At 34.9% G+C, this 20,097-nt stretch overlaps 1 protein-coding gene across 5 annotated transcripts in view; it reads left to right on the top strand.

The window, feature by feature from the left end:
* LOC134534092 (transformer-2 protein homolog beta-like) overlaps nucleotides 1-17,182 on the top strand; it is a 46,364-nt gene extending 29,182 nt beyond the window's left edge. For 3 of the 5 annotated variants that reach the window (XM_063372127.1, XM_063372125.1, XM_063372129.1), the window contains one exon: nucleotides 15,879-17,182. In XM_063372127.1, coding sequence (XP_063228197.1) covers nucleotides 15,879-15,904 — 26 coding nt within the window. In that variant the 3' untranslated portion in view covers nucleotides 15,905-17,182. Of the gene's footprint in view, nucleotides 1-8,484; nucleotides 9,523-15,878 lie in introns of those variants that run through there. The other 2 variants (XM_063372128.1, XM_063372126.1) reach the window with 1 other exon arrangement.
* Nucleotides 17,183-20,097: the final 2,915 nt, after the last annotated feature.

Here is a 20,097-nt window from a genome sequence, read left to right as displayed (position 1 = left end):
TGCAGTCAATAACGTATGTTTACATACGACAGTAGGCAAATAAACTGTTAAGTGAGTGTAAAGGTAAAGTTGTAATTGCAAACCGAAAACAAGTAAAGTTGAGTGCGATGGAGGAAAGTGTTAGTGGTGTGGATAAAAAAGAACGGAAAATGGCCACAATATGGAACTTTTATTTAAAAAAGAAAGAAGGTGGCGAATGTAAATTGTGTAAAAACATTATTAAAACGCCTTCATGCTCGACAAGTGGACTTTTGCGGCACTTGAAACAACATCCAGCCGCTGAAAAAGAATTCAACAAAATAACTGCTGAAGAAAAGAAGACTTCTAGTCGACAACTTTCAATGTTTGAGTGTGTTGCAAAAAAACAGAAGCTTTGCATCAGCGATGTGAGGAAAAATCAAATAGACAAAAAAATTGCTATCATGATGGCTTGTGATTTTCAACCTTACAGCATGGTGGATGACCATGGCTTCAGAGGTCTAATCAACGAATTAGAACCTAGCTACGAGATTCCTTCGCGGACAACATTTTCAAGGACGGTTATACCACAGTTGTATCAACAGGGTGGCCACTCACCGGGAAACCGGGCAAACCGGGATTTATCAGGGAAATCACGTTGATTGGGAATTATCAGGGAAATGTCAGGGAATTTTTTGTGTCATGTATATTCCCGCAGAGCTGCCAACCATTACGGATTTTCCGTAATTATTACGGATTTAACACAATATTACGGAATTACGGAACATCGCTGGTTTATTACGGAAACGAGGCTTTGTGCTGCTGGGTCACGGAAAAAAAATTCCGTTTCTGGTGTGCGTGTTTCGTGAACGCAGTTCGAATACATCACGTGGTTGCGCAGATAACGGAACTGATAAATGTGCGCATGTACTGTCGAAATAAGTAGATTAATTATTGTGTTTTGTAATAGAAATGGTACGGTATTACGTCTGTTGTACGATACAACTAGTACATATTCTCGGTCTTTTCGTTTGTTAGCTACTTACATCACGATAATTTTTGTACGGTACTTTGGCTAACCTGTCTTGTGTTATTTACTTTCTTGAAAGCCATTTTTTTTCGTCAAAGTGTTTTTGTCGTGTGTACAGACGTGAAACTTTTTTATGTTGTTCAATAGTGTTGTGTTCTTCAGTGCCGGTTGTAGAAATGAAGCGTGTGACAGAACAATGTGTATCTGGGGCAAAAAAAAAAAGAACGTTATTTTTCAGAACTTTCGACCAAATTATATAAAAGAATGGCCATGCTTGTCATCTTCAAATGTTTTGGAACGCCACGCTTTTTATAATTACCACGTTTCCATGTTGGGTTTAAAACGTTTTAAGAACACTTACCGATTCGAAAACGTCCATGGAAACGGGTTCCAAAACGTTATGAGTTTCAAGGTCGATACACCAAAATTGTGGGATGGAATGGGATTGAGCAGAGGGAAAATGGCATGGAAACGGTTATCGTATTGGAAACGGATAGAAAGTAAATACGCACAGCATTTATTACCAACTGCAGTTGTTTATAACACTTAAAGTGTGTTGTTGGTTGTTGTTCAAAAATGACGAGTGTTAGTAGGAATGTGTGGACAACAGAAGAAGTGTTAGTTTTGTTGGAAATTGTAAGGGAACGAGAAATAATAAAGCTGTTTGGCGGGAGGAGGTACAAAAATGCGGAAATATATGTTAGTACATGCATTTCGGACGTACGTAGCAGAATGAAAAATCACCTCTTTGTGTTTATTTACTTACGTCTTTATTTATTTCATGTGAGCCAACATAAATTTCAATTACGCCACCCTTATAACAAGCAAATATATTGATCGAATCGAAGTTGGTTTTAAATTGGATCGAATTATTGCATGGAAACGGGTATCGTACACAAACTAAATTGGATACCCGAAACCGAACGTTTTAAACCTGACATGGAAACGTGGTAAATGTATGCACGTGTGACTTTTCGATTGCGCATGGTGGAAGGGATGACTGAGGGCGGCATATTGAATCAAAGAAACATGCAGAACATTTTAAAGCCGTGACGAGCAATAAATCTATATCGTCGTTTTTCGCTACATCTGAAGAAACGAAAGTAACAAACGCAGAGTTATTGTTTACAAGTTTTTTGGTAGAACACAATTTACCGATAGCAATAGCCGATCATTCGGGTAATTTGTATAGAGCTATGTTTCCGGACTCAAATATTGCACAGAAATACAGCTGTGCGAGAGCAAAAACATCTGCCTTAATGGAGTATATGGCTGGTGAAACTAAATTGAAACTGTTGAATCTTTAGTAAGTGGACCATTTGCTTTAGCTACAGATGGGAGTACTGATTGTAATGCAGTGAAGATTTATCCATTAGTTGTTTCATTTTTAAATCAAACACAAGGTAAAATTTGCACTGTACTGTTATCCCTTGTTGAGAGTACTAAAACTAAGAATATTTCACAACTAGAAATGTTACATTTCAAAAATGAATTAAAGAACAGTTATCTAAAGTTGTGTGAAAAAATGTTTGAGCGCTCGCCACTGAAATACCCTATTACATAAAACAAAACACAGACTGCAGGTCATTGAACGAGACTCTATAATGTAAAGTGGCATATTTAAAATGAATTTGTTATTTAACGAACTTCCGTATGTATATAATGAAGAAAACACAGCAGGGTGCTAAAATGAGTAATCTCTTTCTATAATATATTTTTTCATCAAAAGTATGTTTTTTTGTAATTGTAAATATCAGGGAAATTTTGAATTTTTAATCAGGGAAATCAGGGAAAAATCAGGGAATATTTTTGGTGACTGTGAGTGGCCACCATGATCAAGAGGAAAGAACCAAACTGGCTGATGAAATTAGTACAGATGCCATCAATGGTCTGGAGTCGCTTTCTTTCACTACCGATACATGGTCATCTAGGAGACATGAAAGCTACATTTCGCTTACAGGCCATTACCTAACAGAAGAGTTCAAATTAAAATGCCATATTCTTGGCAATTACCACTTTCCAGGCTCACATACTGCAGATGCAGTACATGCAAAGCTTGTAGGGGCAATGGAAGAATGGAATTTGCCAACTGATCAAGTCCCAGTTTATGTCATAACAGACAATGCAAAAAACCTTAAATGTGCCATAAGGAAAACCTTATTTCATCATGTTCAGTGTTTTGCACATACACTACAGTTGGCACTGCACGATGCAAAAAATGAACATGATATTACAGCACTTTTGGCAAAAGGACGAGCTATTGTTGGCCATTATCGACACAGTAATGTTGCTCGTGAGAGGCTGCATGCACTTCAAGTGAAGCTAAACAAACCTGTTCACGAGCTACTGCCAATGGTGCCAACTAGATGGAATAGTGAATACACCATGCTGTCACGTCTTGTTGAGCAGCAGGTGCCCATTTCTGCTGATTTAGGAGAGAGCATGGCAGTGGAGAACTTCACCTCTAGTGAGTGGAAACTAGCTGCTAGCATTGCACATATTTTGCAACCAATAGATGAGGCCACAACCGAGTTATGTTACTCTAAGTTCCCAACACTGTCATCAAAAATCCCATTGATATATGGAATTGAATCAATGCTTACAAACTATGTCCAAACAGACCAATGCAAATCTGGTACTGCATTTGCTAAATCACTGCAAAGAGGTTTAAAATCAAGATTTCCTTCATATTCTTGTGTGAAAGAAGATCTTCTTTCAATGGCGCTTGACCCTAGATTCAAGACTGATATTGCAAGACCATGAAAAGTTGTTGTGCACGAAATACATCACTTCACATCAGCAACCTGAAAATGATTATCGTCCTGAACCAGAACTGGAGCAGGTGAGTGAAGCTAAAGAGACTTGCTCACTGTGGTCAAGTTTTGAAGTGTTGAAGAAGACATCACAATCATCAGTTAGGACTAAATCATCAAGTCTGGAGGAGGAACTAAAAATATATTTATGTGAAGATGTAATTCCAAGGAACGGTGACCCACTTACCTGGTGGAAAAACAACAAGATACGCTTTCCAGCTCTGGCTAAAGTAGCAAGAAGGTATCTGGCAATAACAGCTACACAAGTTGAAAGCGAACGACTATTTAGTACTGCTGGAAACACTGTGAGCATTAGGCGTGAAAATTTGTTGGCTGAAAATGTTGAACAGCTGGTGTTTTTAAATAGCCGCTTTAGACCTTAAATTAGGCTAGCCACTAGAGTGTTCTTTCTTTGTAAACTAATGTTTCATTCATCGTCTTTTGTGGATACTTGATAAAATTATTGAATAATTATGTATGTTTGTCAGATTATTGAGTTTTACTTTTTTGGATCATATTATCCTGTTAACTAAAGTACAGATTTCTCGATTCTCGAAAAATTTTAAATTGCTTTCTCGATCTCGTCTCGAATTCAAAAAAGTCTTTCTCGCACATGCCTATTATAAATGGGGTTGTAACAACAGGGTTTTACTGTTACTTACCGTATGCATATTTTGATTCTGACATATTAATCACAATCACAATACTTGTGATGCCAAGTGACTATAGTAGAGAGACTGATACGTAGTAGTAACGAAAGTCACAAATCGTACTAATTTAAACCTAATTCTATAAGGGATGCAAAGTACTTATTTCTTCCGCCACAGTATGCGATCTTGATTTTGAGCTGCTATAGTACTCTAAGGCTTCCCTAATTTCTTCCTAGATTACATAAGTATGTTTTTGATATGAAGACCAAATTTTGGAGAAGGTAAACGATGCTTTCAAACCAAAAAGTCACAGCACTTTATTCCCCGTGCTAAACCTTGTGTTCCTCACTCGTTTTACAGTAGTACGGCACTAGCACTGTGTGGTCCGCCCGTGCTCTTGACTGAACTCTTTAACTACCCATTCATGTTAATAAAAAAGAAAATACAGACACTAAAAAGGTGAATATTATGCAGCAGACAGTTTTCAGTGAAGCATTTACAGTTAAGTTAAATGTCAGCCGTGAAACTTGTACCTTAAGACATTCAATGCAGCAGGGTTAAAATTGCAATGGAAATAATTATTACAGTTAAAATGTTTTTAAAATAACTGGTTTAATAAAACTGATAGCTAGACTACACACTGCACATATAGGTTGGCACGACAGACATTCCTCTCCATGAAAGCTGTCCAAAATTAGTGGTACCTGTGTGTTTATCCACCCCCTCCCCTCCTCCTTGTATTCATGTACACACTGTGCTGCAGCTTGTAGTACACCCGCCTCCTACTTTATGTTCTATCACACTGAAATGTGTGTAAGTTGTTTGCAATATTGGTGAGCGACAAATAACTGTATTTTTTGGTGGTGGTTTTTGCCTTTGTTTCTCTATGTTGTGAATGTTAGCTTCAGCCATATCGGCTGTGAAATACCTGATATGGCAGGCAGATAATAACCAGGATTAGAGAACATATGTGACTAAAAATATGAAAACCTACAATATCAGCCACAGCAGAACTTTCCATGTAAACCAGCCACAGACCTGCCAACTCTCACGATTTTGGTGTGAGGCTCACGATTTTAAGGTCCATCTCATGCCCTCACGCCAAAATAGTGTTTCCTCATGATTTTTCGGTGCCCCAAGATTTTGTTTGTAAAAGTTACAAAACAAGTTTTACCAAAGCCTACAGTAACGAGTTTCCATCAATACTCGAGTCACGTAAAGGAAGCAATTTTGCGTTTTGTAGCGTGTGCCGTGCTGTTTTTTCTATCTCGCATAGTGGAAGAGGAGACATTGTGAAACATGTCGCTACAAAAAAATACATTTAACATGTGAAGTGTATTGCTTCCAATAAAAAAAATTGTAGCGTGTGCCGTGCTGTTTTTTCTATCTCGCATAGTGGAAGAGGAGACATTGTGAAACATGTCGCTACAAAAAAATACAACTAACACGTGAAGTGTATTGCTTCCAATAAAAAAAATTAATTTTGCTGTGAACAGTGATAATAGTGTTACACGAGCAGAATGTTATTTTACATCTTTTTTAGTTGCGGCCCTGCATGATCACTACACGACAGTGCTAAATTATGTTCAACTAAATTAAATCTGCAACCTATAATTTGTTGAAATAAATTTTGAAGCAGAGACCATGTAACATACTATGTACAGGTATGTCACTTAAATTTAAATATTCTCATTTGTTTTTTATATCTAACCTGTATTTATGGGCCTGAAAATTTTTATAGAGGACCTCATGATTTTTAAAATTTGAATGTTGGCAGGTCTGCAGCCACTTCATAGCCAACATCCCCATTACAAAAAAATGGTACACTTATGAAGTAATAAAAATATTTCATTAAAACAGCCATCAAACAACATACACAAGAGGAATGTTAGAATTGAGCAGAATCTAGGAACCTCTTTTCTGGAAGCCTTCAAAACCAAGCTCTGTTTTCAACAAAAGACAAATTGCCTCTTACTGGCCATATAGCTCAGCTAACTGGAAGGCCACTGATTTGCTAGAAGCTCCAGCCAATCACAGAATTTCATCTTCAATTGGCAAAAAGGAAAGAAGCCTCTGGCTCACAGCTGCACAGCCAATCACGAGACAACCACGTCTCAGGCAAAAGTGATGTGTGTTTAAAGGCAAGAGGAATGCCAAGACTTTCAGTAGGAGACTTACCCTTATGATGGCGACTTAATGTTGACCGAAACTTTGGTGAACTTTTCATTTTTGGTGCAGCTTAAACCCAATAGCCAAGAAACCTCATGCTAAAAAAAAAAATTAATATAAAGACCTTGCATGTTCACTAGATATAAAAGAAACACTGCTATTGCAGAAAGTGGTTACAATGCATGCTATGCTTTAGGCTAATCTGAACACAGGCATTGGTCATCTATACACGATTGGCTATTATTTCTTGTTTACAGAGCAAAATTTATTTTCCATATTTTTCCTTGGAAGCAAAAGGATTAGAATTTTTAAGATATTTAATGCATCAAAATACTTTATACAATATTTAAAACAGCTGTCTGTATCCTGTTCAATATCTTGTGAAGTTTTATCTAGTGTAATTAAAAACTCGAGTTGCATTATGCAACATCCAAAATAAATATACCAGTTTGTTCTGTAAACAAGAAATACAGTGTTTTCTCGCATAATTGTCACACATTTTATTCTAAAATCAAGTTTTAAAAGTAGGGGTGCAACGATTATGCGGAAAAAAAAATTGTTAGGTAAAGATATTCATAAAAACAAAACCGTTCATGGAGAGTACGTTTATTTAAAAAAATGTGGAGTAAACAAAAGCACGCGAAACAATTTATATTAATAATTCATTATACAAAAACCTTTCTTCAACTTTAAATAGAAAAACCAAATCTGTGACTTGAACGCGTAACTACCGTCGTAGTACATACTTGCCACGAAAGAATGTGGGCTATCCAATGTAGTTAACTTGGCACTCGACAGAGAGCGCGGGTGGCATGCAATCGGCGAGATATCGATATTCGACTATGTGCGCGCGCTCTATACGTTAAGTAACATAACCAAACATGAATGATGCCAACTAGCACTGGCTACATGTTTATAAGTGGTACACCGCGGCGACACAGGCGGTCAGATAAAGGAAATAACGTTTAAAAAGTCTTTAAAAGAAAATTTACACGTCAGACATTTTTGTATTTCCGTTAATTAAATAAGTGGTAATGTCCGAATAAATATTAGATTTATTCTTTAAAATACATCGTTTTATATGTTAAAGATATCTACACAAAGCGCTTGGCATCTAATAGCGGGACCAAAAACAACATGCGACGTTTACGCCAGAAGTTTTTTATCCCAATTTTGAGGGCCTAAAATATAGGTGCGACAATTATGCGAGTGCGACAATTATGCTATAAAAGAGGTTAATAGTCAATAGTGTATAGATGATCATGGGGTCATTCCGATCTAAGTGTTTCTTTTATATCTAGCAAACGTGAAGTATTTATATGAAAATATTGCAAAGTGATTAATAAATAAAAATGGCCCAATATAGGAATTGATTATGAAGGCTAATGGCTGTGCAGGATACACTGTTATGTTATGCAGTGTGTAGCAAAAATTCTGCCTACATTTGAAAGGTTACCAAAAACCACAGTACCGGCTGATACAGTTTTATTATGTAACCTGAAAATGCATGAATTTTGATTTTGATTCTATCCATTGTATTTTTGCTGCATCCTATAATTACACAAGCCTTATGTTTTTTTTGTCTGTGATGACTATGATTTCTAATACTAATATATTGAGAGAAGTTGTGCAGTGGCAAGACATTGTAGACTCATTCCAGAGGTTTTGGGTTCGAGTCCCGGCCCTGATTTTTGTTTTTTGTGGTTTCTTTGTAATCACTCCAGGCAAAAGCTCTGTCGTGTTTCGCTGTCTGCGATACGTTTAGCCCAAATAGAAATACTGTGTTTATTTTGAGTAGACTTGCATGCAGATTCTTTCTTTTGTTTTGCGAGTGTATTAATGATGTGTGTTTCTCTTGCAATAGGTTGGTGAAAAAGTTACATTCTTCTTGACTCAGGAAACCATTTAAAGATGGTTTTTGGAGATGATCTATGGATTAGATACTACTTGTAATTAGATATTGATTTAAGTGAAATATGTACTGGTGATTAAAATTGTCAAAACATTTTTAACAGTTGCCATTGAATTTGCTTTAGTAATGCTGCTAGTTTACTTTTTATCTTGCACAGTATTTTTTAATACTTTTTTTTTTGTGAAAGCTCTTACTGGCATTACTTTATAATTTTGTATGTTAACGTAAGAACTTATGAATAGTATGACACTATGAGAATAGCGCCACAGAAAATATTAAGTAAAATGTCAAAATTTATTTCACTATAGTTACATGTACTTATTAAGTTCAAAAAAATTTTTTTTTAATGTAATGATTCTCTTATCTGCAAAATGTTGGAATGATTACTTCCTGAAAGTGACAGGCTTCAGATAAAAAGTAGTTAGGTCGCTAGTATGTTAATGTTTTTGTGGCATACATTTCTTGACATAGAAACTACCTACATGTCTCAATGAATTGTTAATAGTCTAAATAAATTTGCTAAACTTAATTTTTATGCAATGTATGTTGCTGCTTATATTAATAGCCAGGTTTAGTTTTTTGTGCTTTTCTGGTAAATTTTGGTTGAGTTAATTTACAAAGCATAATGATACCAAGTTACAAGTGTGGCTGATAAACATTGGAGTGTTCATTTAATTTTTTATAAGTCCAGGTGTAATGAATGTGTAATTTCAATAATTTTTTGATAATTATTTTTGGCACTTTTAGTTTGTTCAGTTATGTAGAAACAGAATGTTGTAAGAAAACTATATGTATAGTGTAGGTATTTCATATTGGTAAAATATATATCATTCTTTTAAACATTAATGACATGATGTGTAACTTCCACTTAAATGTTTGTGTGTTGATAAACATATTCTTTTTGTACATGTAGGGACATCTAGTTAAACTGTACAAAATTGATCCTTTCATTTTGTTTGTTTTGTAATAAGAAAACATGCTGTAAACTCATGCCCGTTTTTATTTTTAAATGCCCACCATACATTGGATGTGAAATTCATGTGTACCTTGATTGTGGTATAAAAAAAATACTTGGAAATATGTATTTTTCTGGTATGTTAATTTGTTGTCATTTTTGAGGAAATAAGAAAAATTTCACATTACAATTGAACTATCTGATAAAGAGTTCAAAAATCATATTTATTTAGAGTAAAACTGGTACTGTTCTTGCCCCTCAGAAGTAGCGCTGTAATTCATACTGGGAAAACAGAGTGCTGGTCAAGCACATTTTTATATAAGAATTTATGTTAAAATAATTTGTTTACCTGGCACGACAGTGTGTTCGACTACATTTTAATCAAGGCACGGTTCCCTTTTATAATTAATGTACAAAAATGATTTTATTTCCAAAAAAATTTAAATATCTTTTATACAAACATTTGAATTAGTGTGTGTGTGTATTATTTCTTCCCCGGTTCTCTATTTGGTTCCAGTTCGTAATATCAATTCTCGGTTCTCTGTTGTCAGTTTTATGTTAATCTCAGATCACAAACAAGTCACCTAGTCCCTAGGAAGCACAGTTGCTTCAAGTCTGACTAGATGTATGGAGCAACACTGTACTGGCATCCCGTGGCATAGTAATAATTATTAAAAAATTTTGTTTTGGTGGGCCATTATTTACCGTATTTACTCGCATATAGGTCGCCATCGCATGTAGGTCGCCCCCATAATTTGAGGTCTTGAATTTGGTATTTAAGATTCCCCCCATATAGGTCGCACCGGTAATTTAATGACACGAACGGCCGGCGCGCCGTGCACGAAAGAGTTAACGGGTACTGTAAAACTCCGCTACTACGAGAGCTGATAATGGCGTGATAAATTGTTGTAACAAGTACTCGTAATAACCGAATATAGAATATTGAAGTCAAGTTAGATTCCTGACTTCTTAAAAAGTCTTAATTGTAGACTATAACTCGAAAACAGTGCTTTGTATTGAAAAAATGCACAGAATAAAAGTTGTAGTAAATTTAATTTCGAATAAAAAAGGCCTGTTATGATTTTATCTACAGCGGTTTGCGTTTTAAACGTGCGATTGGTCTGACACGTGAGGAAGTTCCCGACACAGATAAGATAGTGGCTGGGGAAACCATTGCTTCTCCCCTTCCCTTTTTCTACTTGTTTGCCATCCAGGTGCAACATCGCCCTTCGTTTACCATTTTTTTTGGCGCTAAGTGAATTCGCGTCATGCGAGTTCGGCTATGCTAGCCGGCTGGTTGTTACTTTCGTTCAAAACGTGGCGAAGAAACTTATGTGGATCAGGTAGAAAACATTCGGCTCTAAACGAAAGATATAAGAACAATTCTATCCCGAAATGCTGTGACATGTTTTTGGAGTAGATAATCACAGCGACAGACCGACAGGATGCGCTCCCGCCCTTGCCATCAGTGATGTTTATTTTGACAGCTCAAGCAATTATCTTTTCCACGACCCTTCACAGCGTAAAAAAAGGAGAAAAAAACATGTTCGAATGCAGATGGAAAAGTAACTATGCAGTAAAATAAATATATTTACGGCCCTGCTAAATTTTTCTATTCAATAAAATTCGAGGTATTTGTGATTTTTCAGCAGAAACTGCTGTGTGACTAATAAACAAATTGTATCATAATAACTTAAACTTATAAAGTATTTATTAACGGCGAAGGACAGTCGTATAAGCCCATAAAAATATTTATTTGACCAAGAATGGACTATACAACCTGGCTTTTGCCGCACGCGGTGTGGGAGGGGAGAAGGAGGATGCTGACAGTTTCTCACGCAGAAGGTTGAAATAAGGGAGGGAATGTGTTGAAATGTTAGTTGGAAAAGGGGGGAGGGTGTTTTTACATGGTTTGTGGCTCTGGGAGGGATGAGCCTTGAAGAATTAGCAGGGGATGGGAGAGGTAAGCGTCACGTCACGTATGACGTCAAGCCGCCGCTACCGCCAGCCTGGCCGGACGATTTTCTTATGCTCTCGCAGAAGCTACCACAGTGGCTTTTCATGCGGGCGGGTAAGATAACATGACAGCTGAGACGGCTTTTCGTGCGATAGTGGACGCGCCGAGCTCGGCTAGACACTGCCCCCAGCTCTCGCCAAGATAAATGTGAACACATAGTGCCCAACAAAGTGTAACAGACTTGTTTTTCATTCGATTTTACTCAAATTTTCTACTTTCTCTGCTCAAATTTTTCACGGTTTCTCAAAAAACTGTCGTATAAACGGAATGGACGCATCAGAGTGGGTTCGCATCGGCGGGATTCTACTGTATTGCAAAAAAAATTCCTCAAAAATTTAAATTTTTTCTTCACATATAGTTCGCACTTCATTTTTCCCCCATCAAATCTGGTAAAATTGCTGCAACCTATATGCGAGTAAATACGGTAATTTAGGTTACAACAAAAAAAAAGGTAATAAATAATACAGCAATACCATCACACCAAAGTAATTGCAATTTATGTACATGTATATTATAATGGGCCGAATTTACAGAGGTATGTTAAGAGTTAAGATTATATTGACATACCTATATGTTGGTTGATTTATAAGTGAGGTAGGGCCTTAAAAGTACTTGCAAATATATACAGTTAAAGAATATTGGAGCACTTTAAATCATAGTAGTTTGGTAGTTTATTTTTAAGATAAGTTTTAAAAGGATATGGGGGGGGGGGGGGGGGCGCACGGCTGCTATTTTTCCATATGGTTTCATTTAGTTGATATGATGTCTGCATGCTAGTAAAACAGAGTGATAAAAAAAAAGGACCAGCACAAAGAATTCTTTTGTTTACTTAGGGACACTTCCTGCTGCTGTATCTTTCCATCTGGACTGGCTAGCATGGAGGGATGAAGGAGGGGAACCATCGCGTGCAGTTATCAAAGATATACAAACTTTTTACCTTCATACCAGGATTATATAATATTTACTGTTCTCAGCGCCGTTATATTTCTAAGAACAGCGAAACGGAGTACAGGGGTGGACACATCTCTAATTTCATGGTTGCTACAGGACTAGAAAACCGGGAAATGTCAGGGAAATTAAAATGGTCAGGAAATTCCGGAAAATGTCAGGGAAAATTCTACGAAATGTGGAAATTTTAAAGTTGTGTATAATTCAAACAAAGCTTTGTTTTGATGCGATCGTACTGCTACCGAACGACCCCGCTAAAAGACTGCTGCTTAAGGCACACGGCAACTGCAACTTTTTTTTACTTAGTCCACGATTGTCCGTTGCAATAGGCTGTTACAAACACCCACCATAACTTCTGGCCAATCCAGTCACTCGTTTGTTGACTACCGAATCCAGGCCTTCATTTGTTCGTGTTTTGCTCCTTTTTAATTTGCCGTTGAGACTTTGTATTATGTTCCATTCCATGCAGTGAACTACAGAACGGGCATGGCGTCGTTTATCTTTTGAAGGCTATTTTCACGTGGAATAAGATGAGTACAAAGCTTATTACGTGAATTTAAAGGCGTTGTTTCAGGTGAAGTTAGTTCTTGATGCGATCATAAGAAAATAAAGTTCATTTGGATTAAGAGGCAATACCAATTCTCATTTTGAAAACTACCAAGCTGATACGAAAACACGTGGCTTTTGTGTGCGGTTATGTTTTTGCATTTTTTTCTACCTATTTTTTTAAATTACTTTTTTTTTCAACCGTAATAATCCGTGAGTTCTGTTGCGTGGCACTTACATTGTGTATAAAAAAATATGCATAACAGACCATGTTTTTCCCCAGAATCGTTAGTTAACATTGTAAGATTGTAAGAGTATTGCATGTTGTAATGCTGCTATTGTAATTCACTAAGTAGGCCCGTTATATTGCTAGGTGTGAATTTGTAATAGTTTTTGTATTTGTTTAGTTATATTTGTTTAAGAATTCATAAACATTGTTTTAACCTAACCTGAAAATATTATGAATTTTTTTTTAGCTTAGAGATGTCGAAAAAAAAAATTACTTTTAAGGAGAATTGGCTCAAGGAGCCACAGTTTCAGCATATCAAACCCTCTGCTTAAAACATAAATTCTGCGTACTGCACTTTGTGCTACAAAAGTATTCAACTCAGCAATATGGGTCGAAGAGCTCTCACCAGCCATGTCGAAGGAAAAAAACACATTCGCAATTCTGCCGTCAAAATAACACAAAAAAAAACTTATTTTACCTCATGTTGAAATTTTTATATTACATTTAATCATATGCACGTTAATATTTATAGTATTTACTTCAAAAGAAAGTCAGGGAATTTTTCTCTTAAATTTCTGGAAAACAGGGAAAAGTCAGGGAATTCTAAGATTCTATTTCTGTAGCAACCATGAATTTGAATTACATATTTAGAATAAACATAAAATTTAATTGCCCATGTAAAAAAAATCTCACATTTTTTTTACATGCCGGGGTCTTGGTGTCTTGAGTAAAAGCTTTCCCAAGTAGCTCTAAAATATTTCTGAGTTACAAAATAGTAATAATACAACTCTAACAAAATACGAAAGCATAAATTTCCTTTTTTCTATTAACGAGAAAGAATATTTAACCTGTTAACGTAATTCCGGAGTCATTTGTTTGCTAAATGTGTGTTTGCCATGGATCGATAACCACGTGACTTGTCACTAGCACATAATTGATGCAACAATGTAAACTAGCCTAAAATTTCTGACTTCTTGAACTGCTGCTGACTTGTCGAATGATGTAATACATTGTATATATTGCTGTTGAATGTAAACCTCTAAAGAGTTAATAGTAAATAGCTTAAAGTAAATAGGTTATGAAGGAATTAGATAACTATTAAGTAAAGGGTAAATAATTTGTTGATTTGTACTATTTTTTATTTGTTGTATGGTGTTTAATGCTAAAGATAACCATTGTGCACACTCAGAAATAAAAATTCATATAGATGAAACAGAGCGCTAAGTTGAAAAGATGATAACACTTCTTCAAATCATGGTGTAATTTATTGGCGTCATTACTTTAGAACCATGCAAGTCGACCAGCATTACTTTGAGGGGCATATGTGTAGAATATTCTCACCTTATTGGTCGTTTTGATATATGTATGCCTGAGTACATGTGTGTTTGGATGTGTGTATGGGGGTGTGATTTTGTATGTATGCATGTGTGTGTTCCTACAGCTATTAAATTTAGGAAGTTATTCTAGTTCAGTAATGTTTGCATTTTGTACATTGCATTCAACATATACATGGACTCTTGTAAAAGATTATATCAAAGGGCTTGTATTTAGTTTTTTCCTTAGTAATGAAACTTGTTACTAATTTAACTATGAACAACTAGGCCTCAACAAAAAAATTTCATAGTTCTGTTTAATTTTTATCAGCAAATCTTCATATTCCCTGGTGTACAGCTGTTTTGTACTACTACTGCTGTGACTTCAAGCTATTTCCATTCTTCACGTAATTCCAGGATATTTCTTTGAAATGGGGGGAGGGGGGGGGGACATATAGAGTGAGAGTGAGAGAGCACACTAATCGAGCTCCTTTCCTCTTTTCTTCCCTGTAGCATTCATCTGTCCAGGTGACCTCAGTCTATCGCTGCACCCTTTACTTTCCGTATACTTGATTTCTGAATGATGGCTTTTCTTCTGCAGTGAAAAAACCACATTTTTTAAAAATTTTATTTGCTACTTGTTTTTTTAAAGACACATTGTCAATCATTGGCACTGACGAAAGTAGCACTAGAAAAGTTCTTGAAAATACATACTATTAATTTGCTGTCATTTGATGACAGATAACATTGACAATTTTTCGGCCCCTTTATTAATGCAGTAAGAAAATACATTTACATTATAAAATTTGTGTAATGCTATTTATAAACTTCTATGTTTTTTAAAATTTAATTTTTTGCCAAACAGAAACACACAAAATTTAATATTTTTTCAGGTCTTTGTAATTTTGCATAGAAATTGGTGTTTATGGTTAAATTTACAATAATAAATTGAAAACACTTCTCTATTAAGAAGTTGTGGAAAATGATTCGTATTTGTATAAAAGTTTTTTTTTTTCATTTACTGTTTTATATTTTCATAGAAGAACACTTGATATTTTTCAAGCATATTATGTAATTTTATGAGTATTTGTACGTCCATTTAGAGACAATATTCTGTTTAGTAATAATTTTTTTATCAAAGAAACTACGAGTTGTTAGGCAAAATAGACTTAAGTATAGAGGTGCATAAATGTTATTTTGCTACCACTTTTGATACAAAGCTGTCATAGTTTCTGTGCAGGGATGCAGACAACAAGTTTGTTTATCATTAGAATACAGTTTTAGTTACAATGAATGATATTGCCACCAACTAATATTGCTTTGTTTTATTTTTGTAAGGTTTTGAAGCAAGAGGTATTGGATAAAGAAGTTAGAAGTTATGAAACAAAAATATGGTAGCAAGTTATGTTGGGGAAGAAATGAAAAAAGAAAGCATCATTCAAGTCTTGAAGCACTCTTGACAAAGAATATGATCTGAAAGTTGCAAAGGTGGGAAGTTTTCAAGCCAAATTTGTTGCGAAGATGTTTGTGGGGTTTGACTTAGTTAACGAAAATGAAGAGCGTGCATTGTTTGAAGTTAGTCATGTTTTCAAGACATGAAAGTTAAGCTGCAAGCTCTGAAAAGTGAGGGAAGTAATGGGAAGGTTGAAGCTGCGTGAGAAAATAGAAGAAAAACAAACCGTAAGTTTTTTATAAGGGAAGGGGATAGTTGAACCAAATTACGTATTCAGGAAAATCTAGAAATGCTTATAGACTTTCAGTGGAAAAAAAAATTATTTTTTGTATTTTATCACTATTCTTAAACATTCTATCAGAATTCTAATAAATAATCAAAATGGTTTGAAAAAAAACAGGCCTACGCTTTATTTTGTAGGATTGATCATATTCTTTATCATTTTACAATACATTTTCTGGGTACCAGGTAGTTTTTTTGCACTTAACCTTTTGTTGCAACAAAATAACTTATTTTTGATAATTCACTGGGTAAGGCATTGGATTTTCAACATGAAGTGGTCAGCTTTTATAGGCACTTAATGTTGGTTTTAATATGTGCAGTGTTTTTTTTATGTTAGGTGCTGTCTTGATTCTTCAGCCTGTGTGGGTGAATGGTGGAGTGAAGTATGTTTTAATAGTTTTAAATTCTTGACTAATTGAAGAGCATAATAAAAGGTCATGCTAGTTTACTTACGTGTCAGATTGAGGTCACAGTGCTCTTCGTGTACATATTTTGTCTTCATAAATGGAGTTTTCCAATTAATATTGCTTTTACAACTTTGAACATCACTACTAACTAAAACATGCTTTTCTCTAAAATATTTGTTCTTACCCTGTTTAGTTAATCTGTTTCATTTCAGCATTTTAGAATCTTCATGACTAGTTCATATTAAATTTTATAATTTAAAGAAGGTTAGGTACCAATATTAGGTTTTGTAATAATTCTTGCATCAAATGTGCAGAAGTAATTGAGAAAAGGTGATATGAATCATTGTCAGCCTTTGGTTCTGACAAGTAGGTAGAAGTAATTACAACCACTCCTGTAGCATGTGTTATAAAATAGCTTGCAAGTATGTACTATGTTGAAACAGTATTTAACCTCATATGAGTGAAATATTTCTACAAAATATATTATTTTTTGTGGCCTAGCTCTGTTAATTAGTTAATAAAACCCACATTGCTGCTGCTCTGATTTCTAGCACACACAGTAATGGTCAAAGATGCATTATTTCATAGCTTTAAAATTAAATGACATGAAGTTGGTATTGACTTTTTACATTCCTGTTGTCTTAAAATGAACAAAGAAAATTTGCGGAAATTGCATCTTAAAATTAAGCATATTCAGTAACAAGAAAAAAAAATGAATATCTATAAATGCAAATATTCGTGTGAATAGTCATTAAATATGTTCACAATGTGACCAAAATTAAAGCTTTTTTGTAATTGTATCTTAGTCCCCGAGGCATATCAGCACAGTGCGACATGAAGAGATGAATAGTTTTTTTTAGAAGTATGGACAGTAATTGATAGTGTATGGATATAAAGAATTCGTGATACTCTAAATCATAGTGCAGAATGTGGGATTTCCACCAACTCGAGCATTCAAAGTTAAAAACATGGAGTTTACTTAATGTAGCAAAATATTTAAAAACTTTCAAAAACTTAGGTCATTGATTCAGATCCCTGAATAATGTTATAACTTTATACGGGTACTTTGCAAAAAAAAGTGAGGGTATAGGTAATTAAGATTATATACAAAAAAATACTAGTAATGTGTAAACAATAAATTTTGGGGAAAAAAATTGTAAAGCAGCTCTGCAAGTTATTTTATTCTTATGGTAAATTCAGAAAGAAAATCAATTTTAAGCTTGATGCACCCTAACAGAATCCTGCGCAAAGATTAGACAGTTTCAATTTTAAGAGGATCGATGGTATCAAAGAATTGACCTAACCTAGCCTTAACAAATTGAATGTGGCAGACAAGTTATTACATGAGATCTGTAGCGACAGTCTACATCATTTCAAAAGGTAAGTTTCCATTTATAGTATTTTTAAAGGAACTACATAATTATGTTTGAATTAGAGATTGCTGTTCATGTTTGTGTCCAACAGCAGTATTTAATATTACTAAGAGCAACAATGTTAAAAATATTACTTACCCTTTGATCATTATTAACACATGTATATTGATTGTACCAAACAGGATACAATTGGAACAGTGTACTTTTCAAGCCACATGTAACTGTTGTCTATTTGACATTTTTTTACATTTGAAAAATACAAAAAAAAATTGCTCTAAATTATTTAAAATGAATGGGATATACTGTTTGTACAGCAATAAATTTAATTTTATAAAAGTTTTGGTTTCAGTTTCGAAAACAGTATATTTAACTATCCAAAACAAAACTAAACACTTGAAAGAAAGAAAACATTTAACACAATTTTTCATACATCATAGAGAACACATGTGTCCAGTTGTTTTGTAAATTCAGCTGTTAAAATATTTCAATAGCACGCCCAATGAAAGAACGTTAATCTGGCAGTTTATGGCTCGTCATATTCATTAACCCACCCTACAATCTAGAGTAGTGTCTTGACCTTGGCCACAAGGTCACATACTGCGCTGCCCACGTTTGTAGTTCGCTCAGAGTTGAGTTACTGTTGGTTTTCATTGTTGTTTAATAGTGGATTACAATTCTCATTTTCACACTGTTTGATGAGCTTCTGTTGGGTCCATAATCCTCTCGTTGAAGGCCAGAGTTGCTGGCAACACTTGTTGGGAGAGGATGTGCAAGTGAGCAATGTAGTAGACTTCTCTCACAGACTGAGTATTGCATAGCCAATTAACACAAAAATTGCATGTTTTAGCTGGTAAAAATGCATAAAATTGTTTCAGCATTTTGCGTGCATTGAAATTGTTGATATATGTTACAGGAAAGCCATCCCTTAAAAGAATTGTGTTTTAGTGAAAATTGAGTGGTTTATTTATTGATGATTCATTTAAACATATTCTTATCAATATTATAGTCTCAAAATGCAGATAAACCATTAATGTTAAAGATTCCCATGTTGCTGATTTTGCTAACTGTGCTGACACAAATACTTCATGTCTGAATAAGAAGAGGAAATGGGTGTGCAGCATTGCGACATGCTGGCCATGCTTTACTGTTGTAGAGATAATAAGCAAATACTATGTATAGCAAGAATCAAATAAATTTTTTAAAAAAAATTTAATGTATAGTGTAGTTGCCCTTATCAACTATGTGACAAAGTTTTTTTTTTAAATATACTGTTTAAATTTGTAGTGGTTATACATACATAATGTAGCAGAGCCACATACCACACACTACAGGCTAATATACTTACTGATCGGGCATTGAAAGTGAACATTCCCCTCCCCTCCCCCCACCTCACATTGATACATAGGCTACATCTGATTACATAGGGTTGTGTCTAGCACACACATCCCTATATTCTTTGATCATGTATGCTTATGGATAGCTCATTGATTATACCTGCTGTGTTTGTAGACACCGTGATCTGGGATTTGTTATGAGAAGCAATGAGGACTGTCAGTTTAATATTTGTGTTTGCTGTATTGATGGAAGGTTGTGGACCTCGTTTATAAGTTAATAAATGTGTTGACAAACAAATGACAGATCATCATGGACAAATTAAAGCACAGTGTACTCGATTCTGGTGAAAGTGGACCAGGTGATAAGTTCCAATGTTCTGAAACAAGTTATTTACACAAGCTGAGTTAAATGATTTAGTGAGAGATTTGGGTTTGACTAAGGAAAAAACACATTGGCTTGGTTCTAGACTTTAAACATTTTGTTCAGTTTTCAAGGAGGAAGAGGATTTGGTTTGCCATGATATTGGTAGTTTGATAAACAAATTTGGTATGAGTACAAAAAGGATGGAGGTATTTATATTAACTTATCATCGAAAACTAGTTTTAAAGCAGTTCTTTTACATAATTAATCTTACCCTTCACTGCCTGTTTCTCCTCAAGTCCATATGAAGGAAACGTACAAAAAAATTTTTAACATGATTTTACAGA

Source organism: Bacillus rossius, chromosome 7 (genome assembly GCF_032445375.1).
Source record: "Bacillus rossius redtenbacheri isolate Brsri chromosome 7, Brsri_v3, whole genome shotgun sequence".
In the NCBI taxonomy this organism is placed as follows: domain Eukaryota; kingdom Metazoa; phylum Arthropoda; class Insecta; order Phasmatodea; family Bacillidae; genus Bacillus; species Bacillus rossius.
This window is presented reverse-complemented; position numbering and strand designations above follow the sequence as displayed.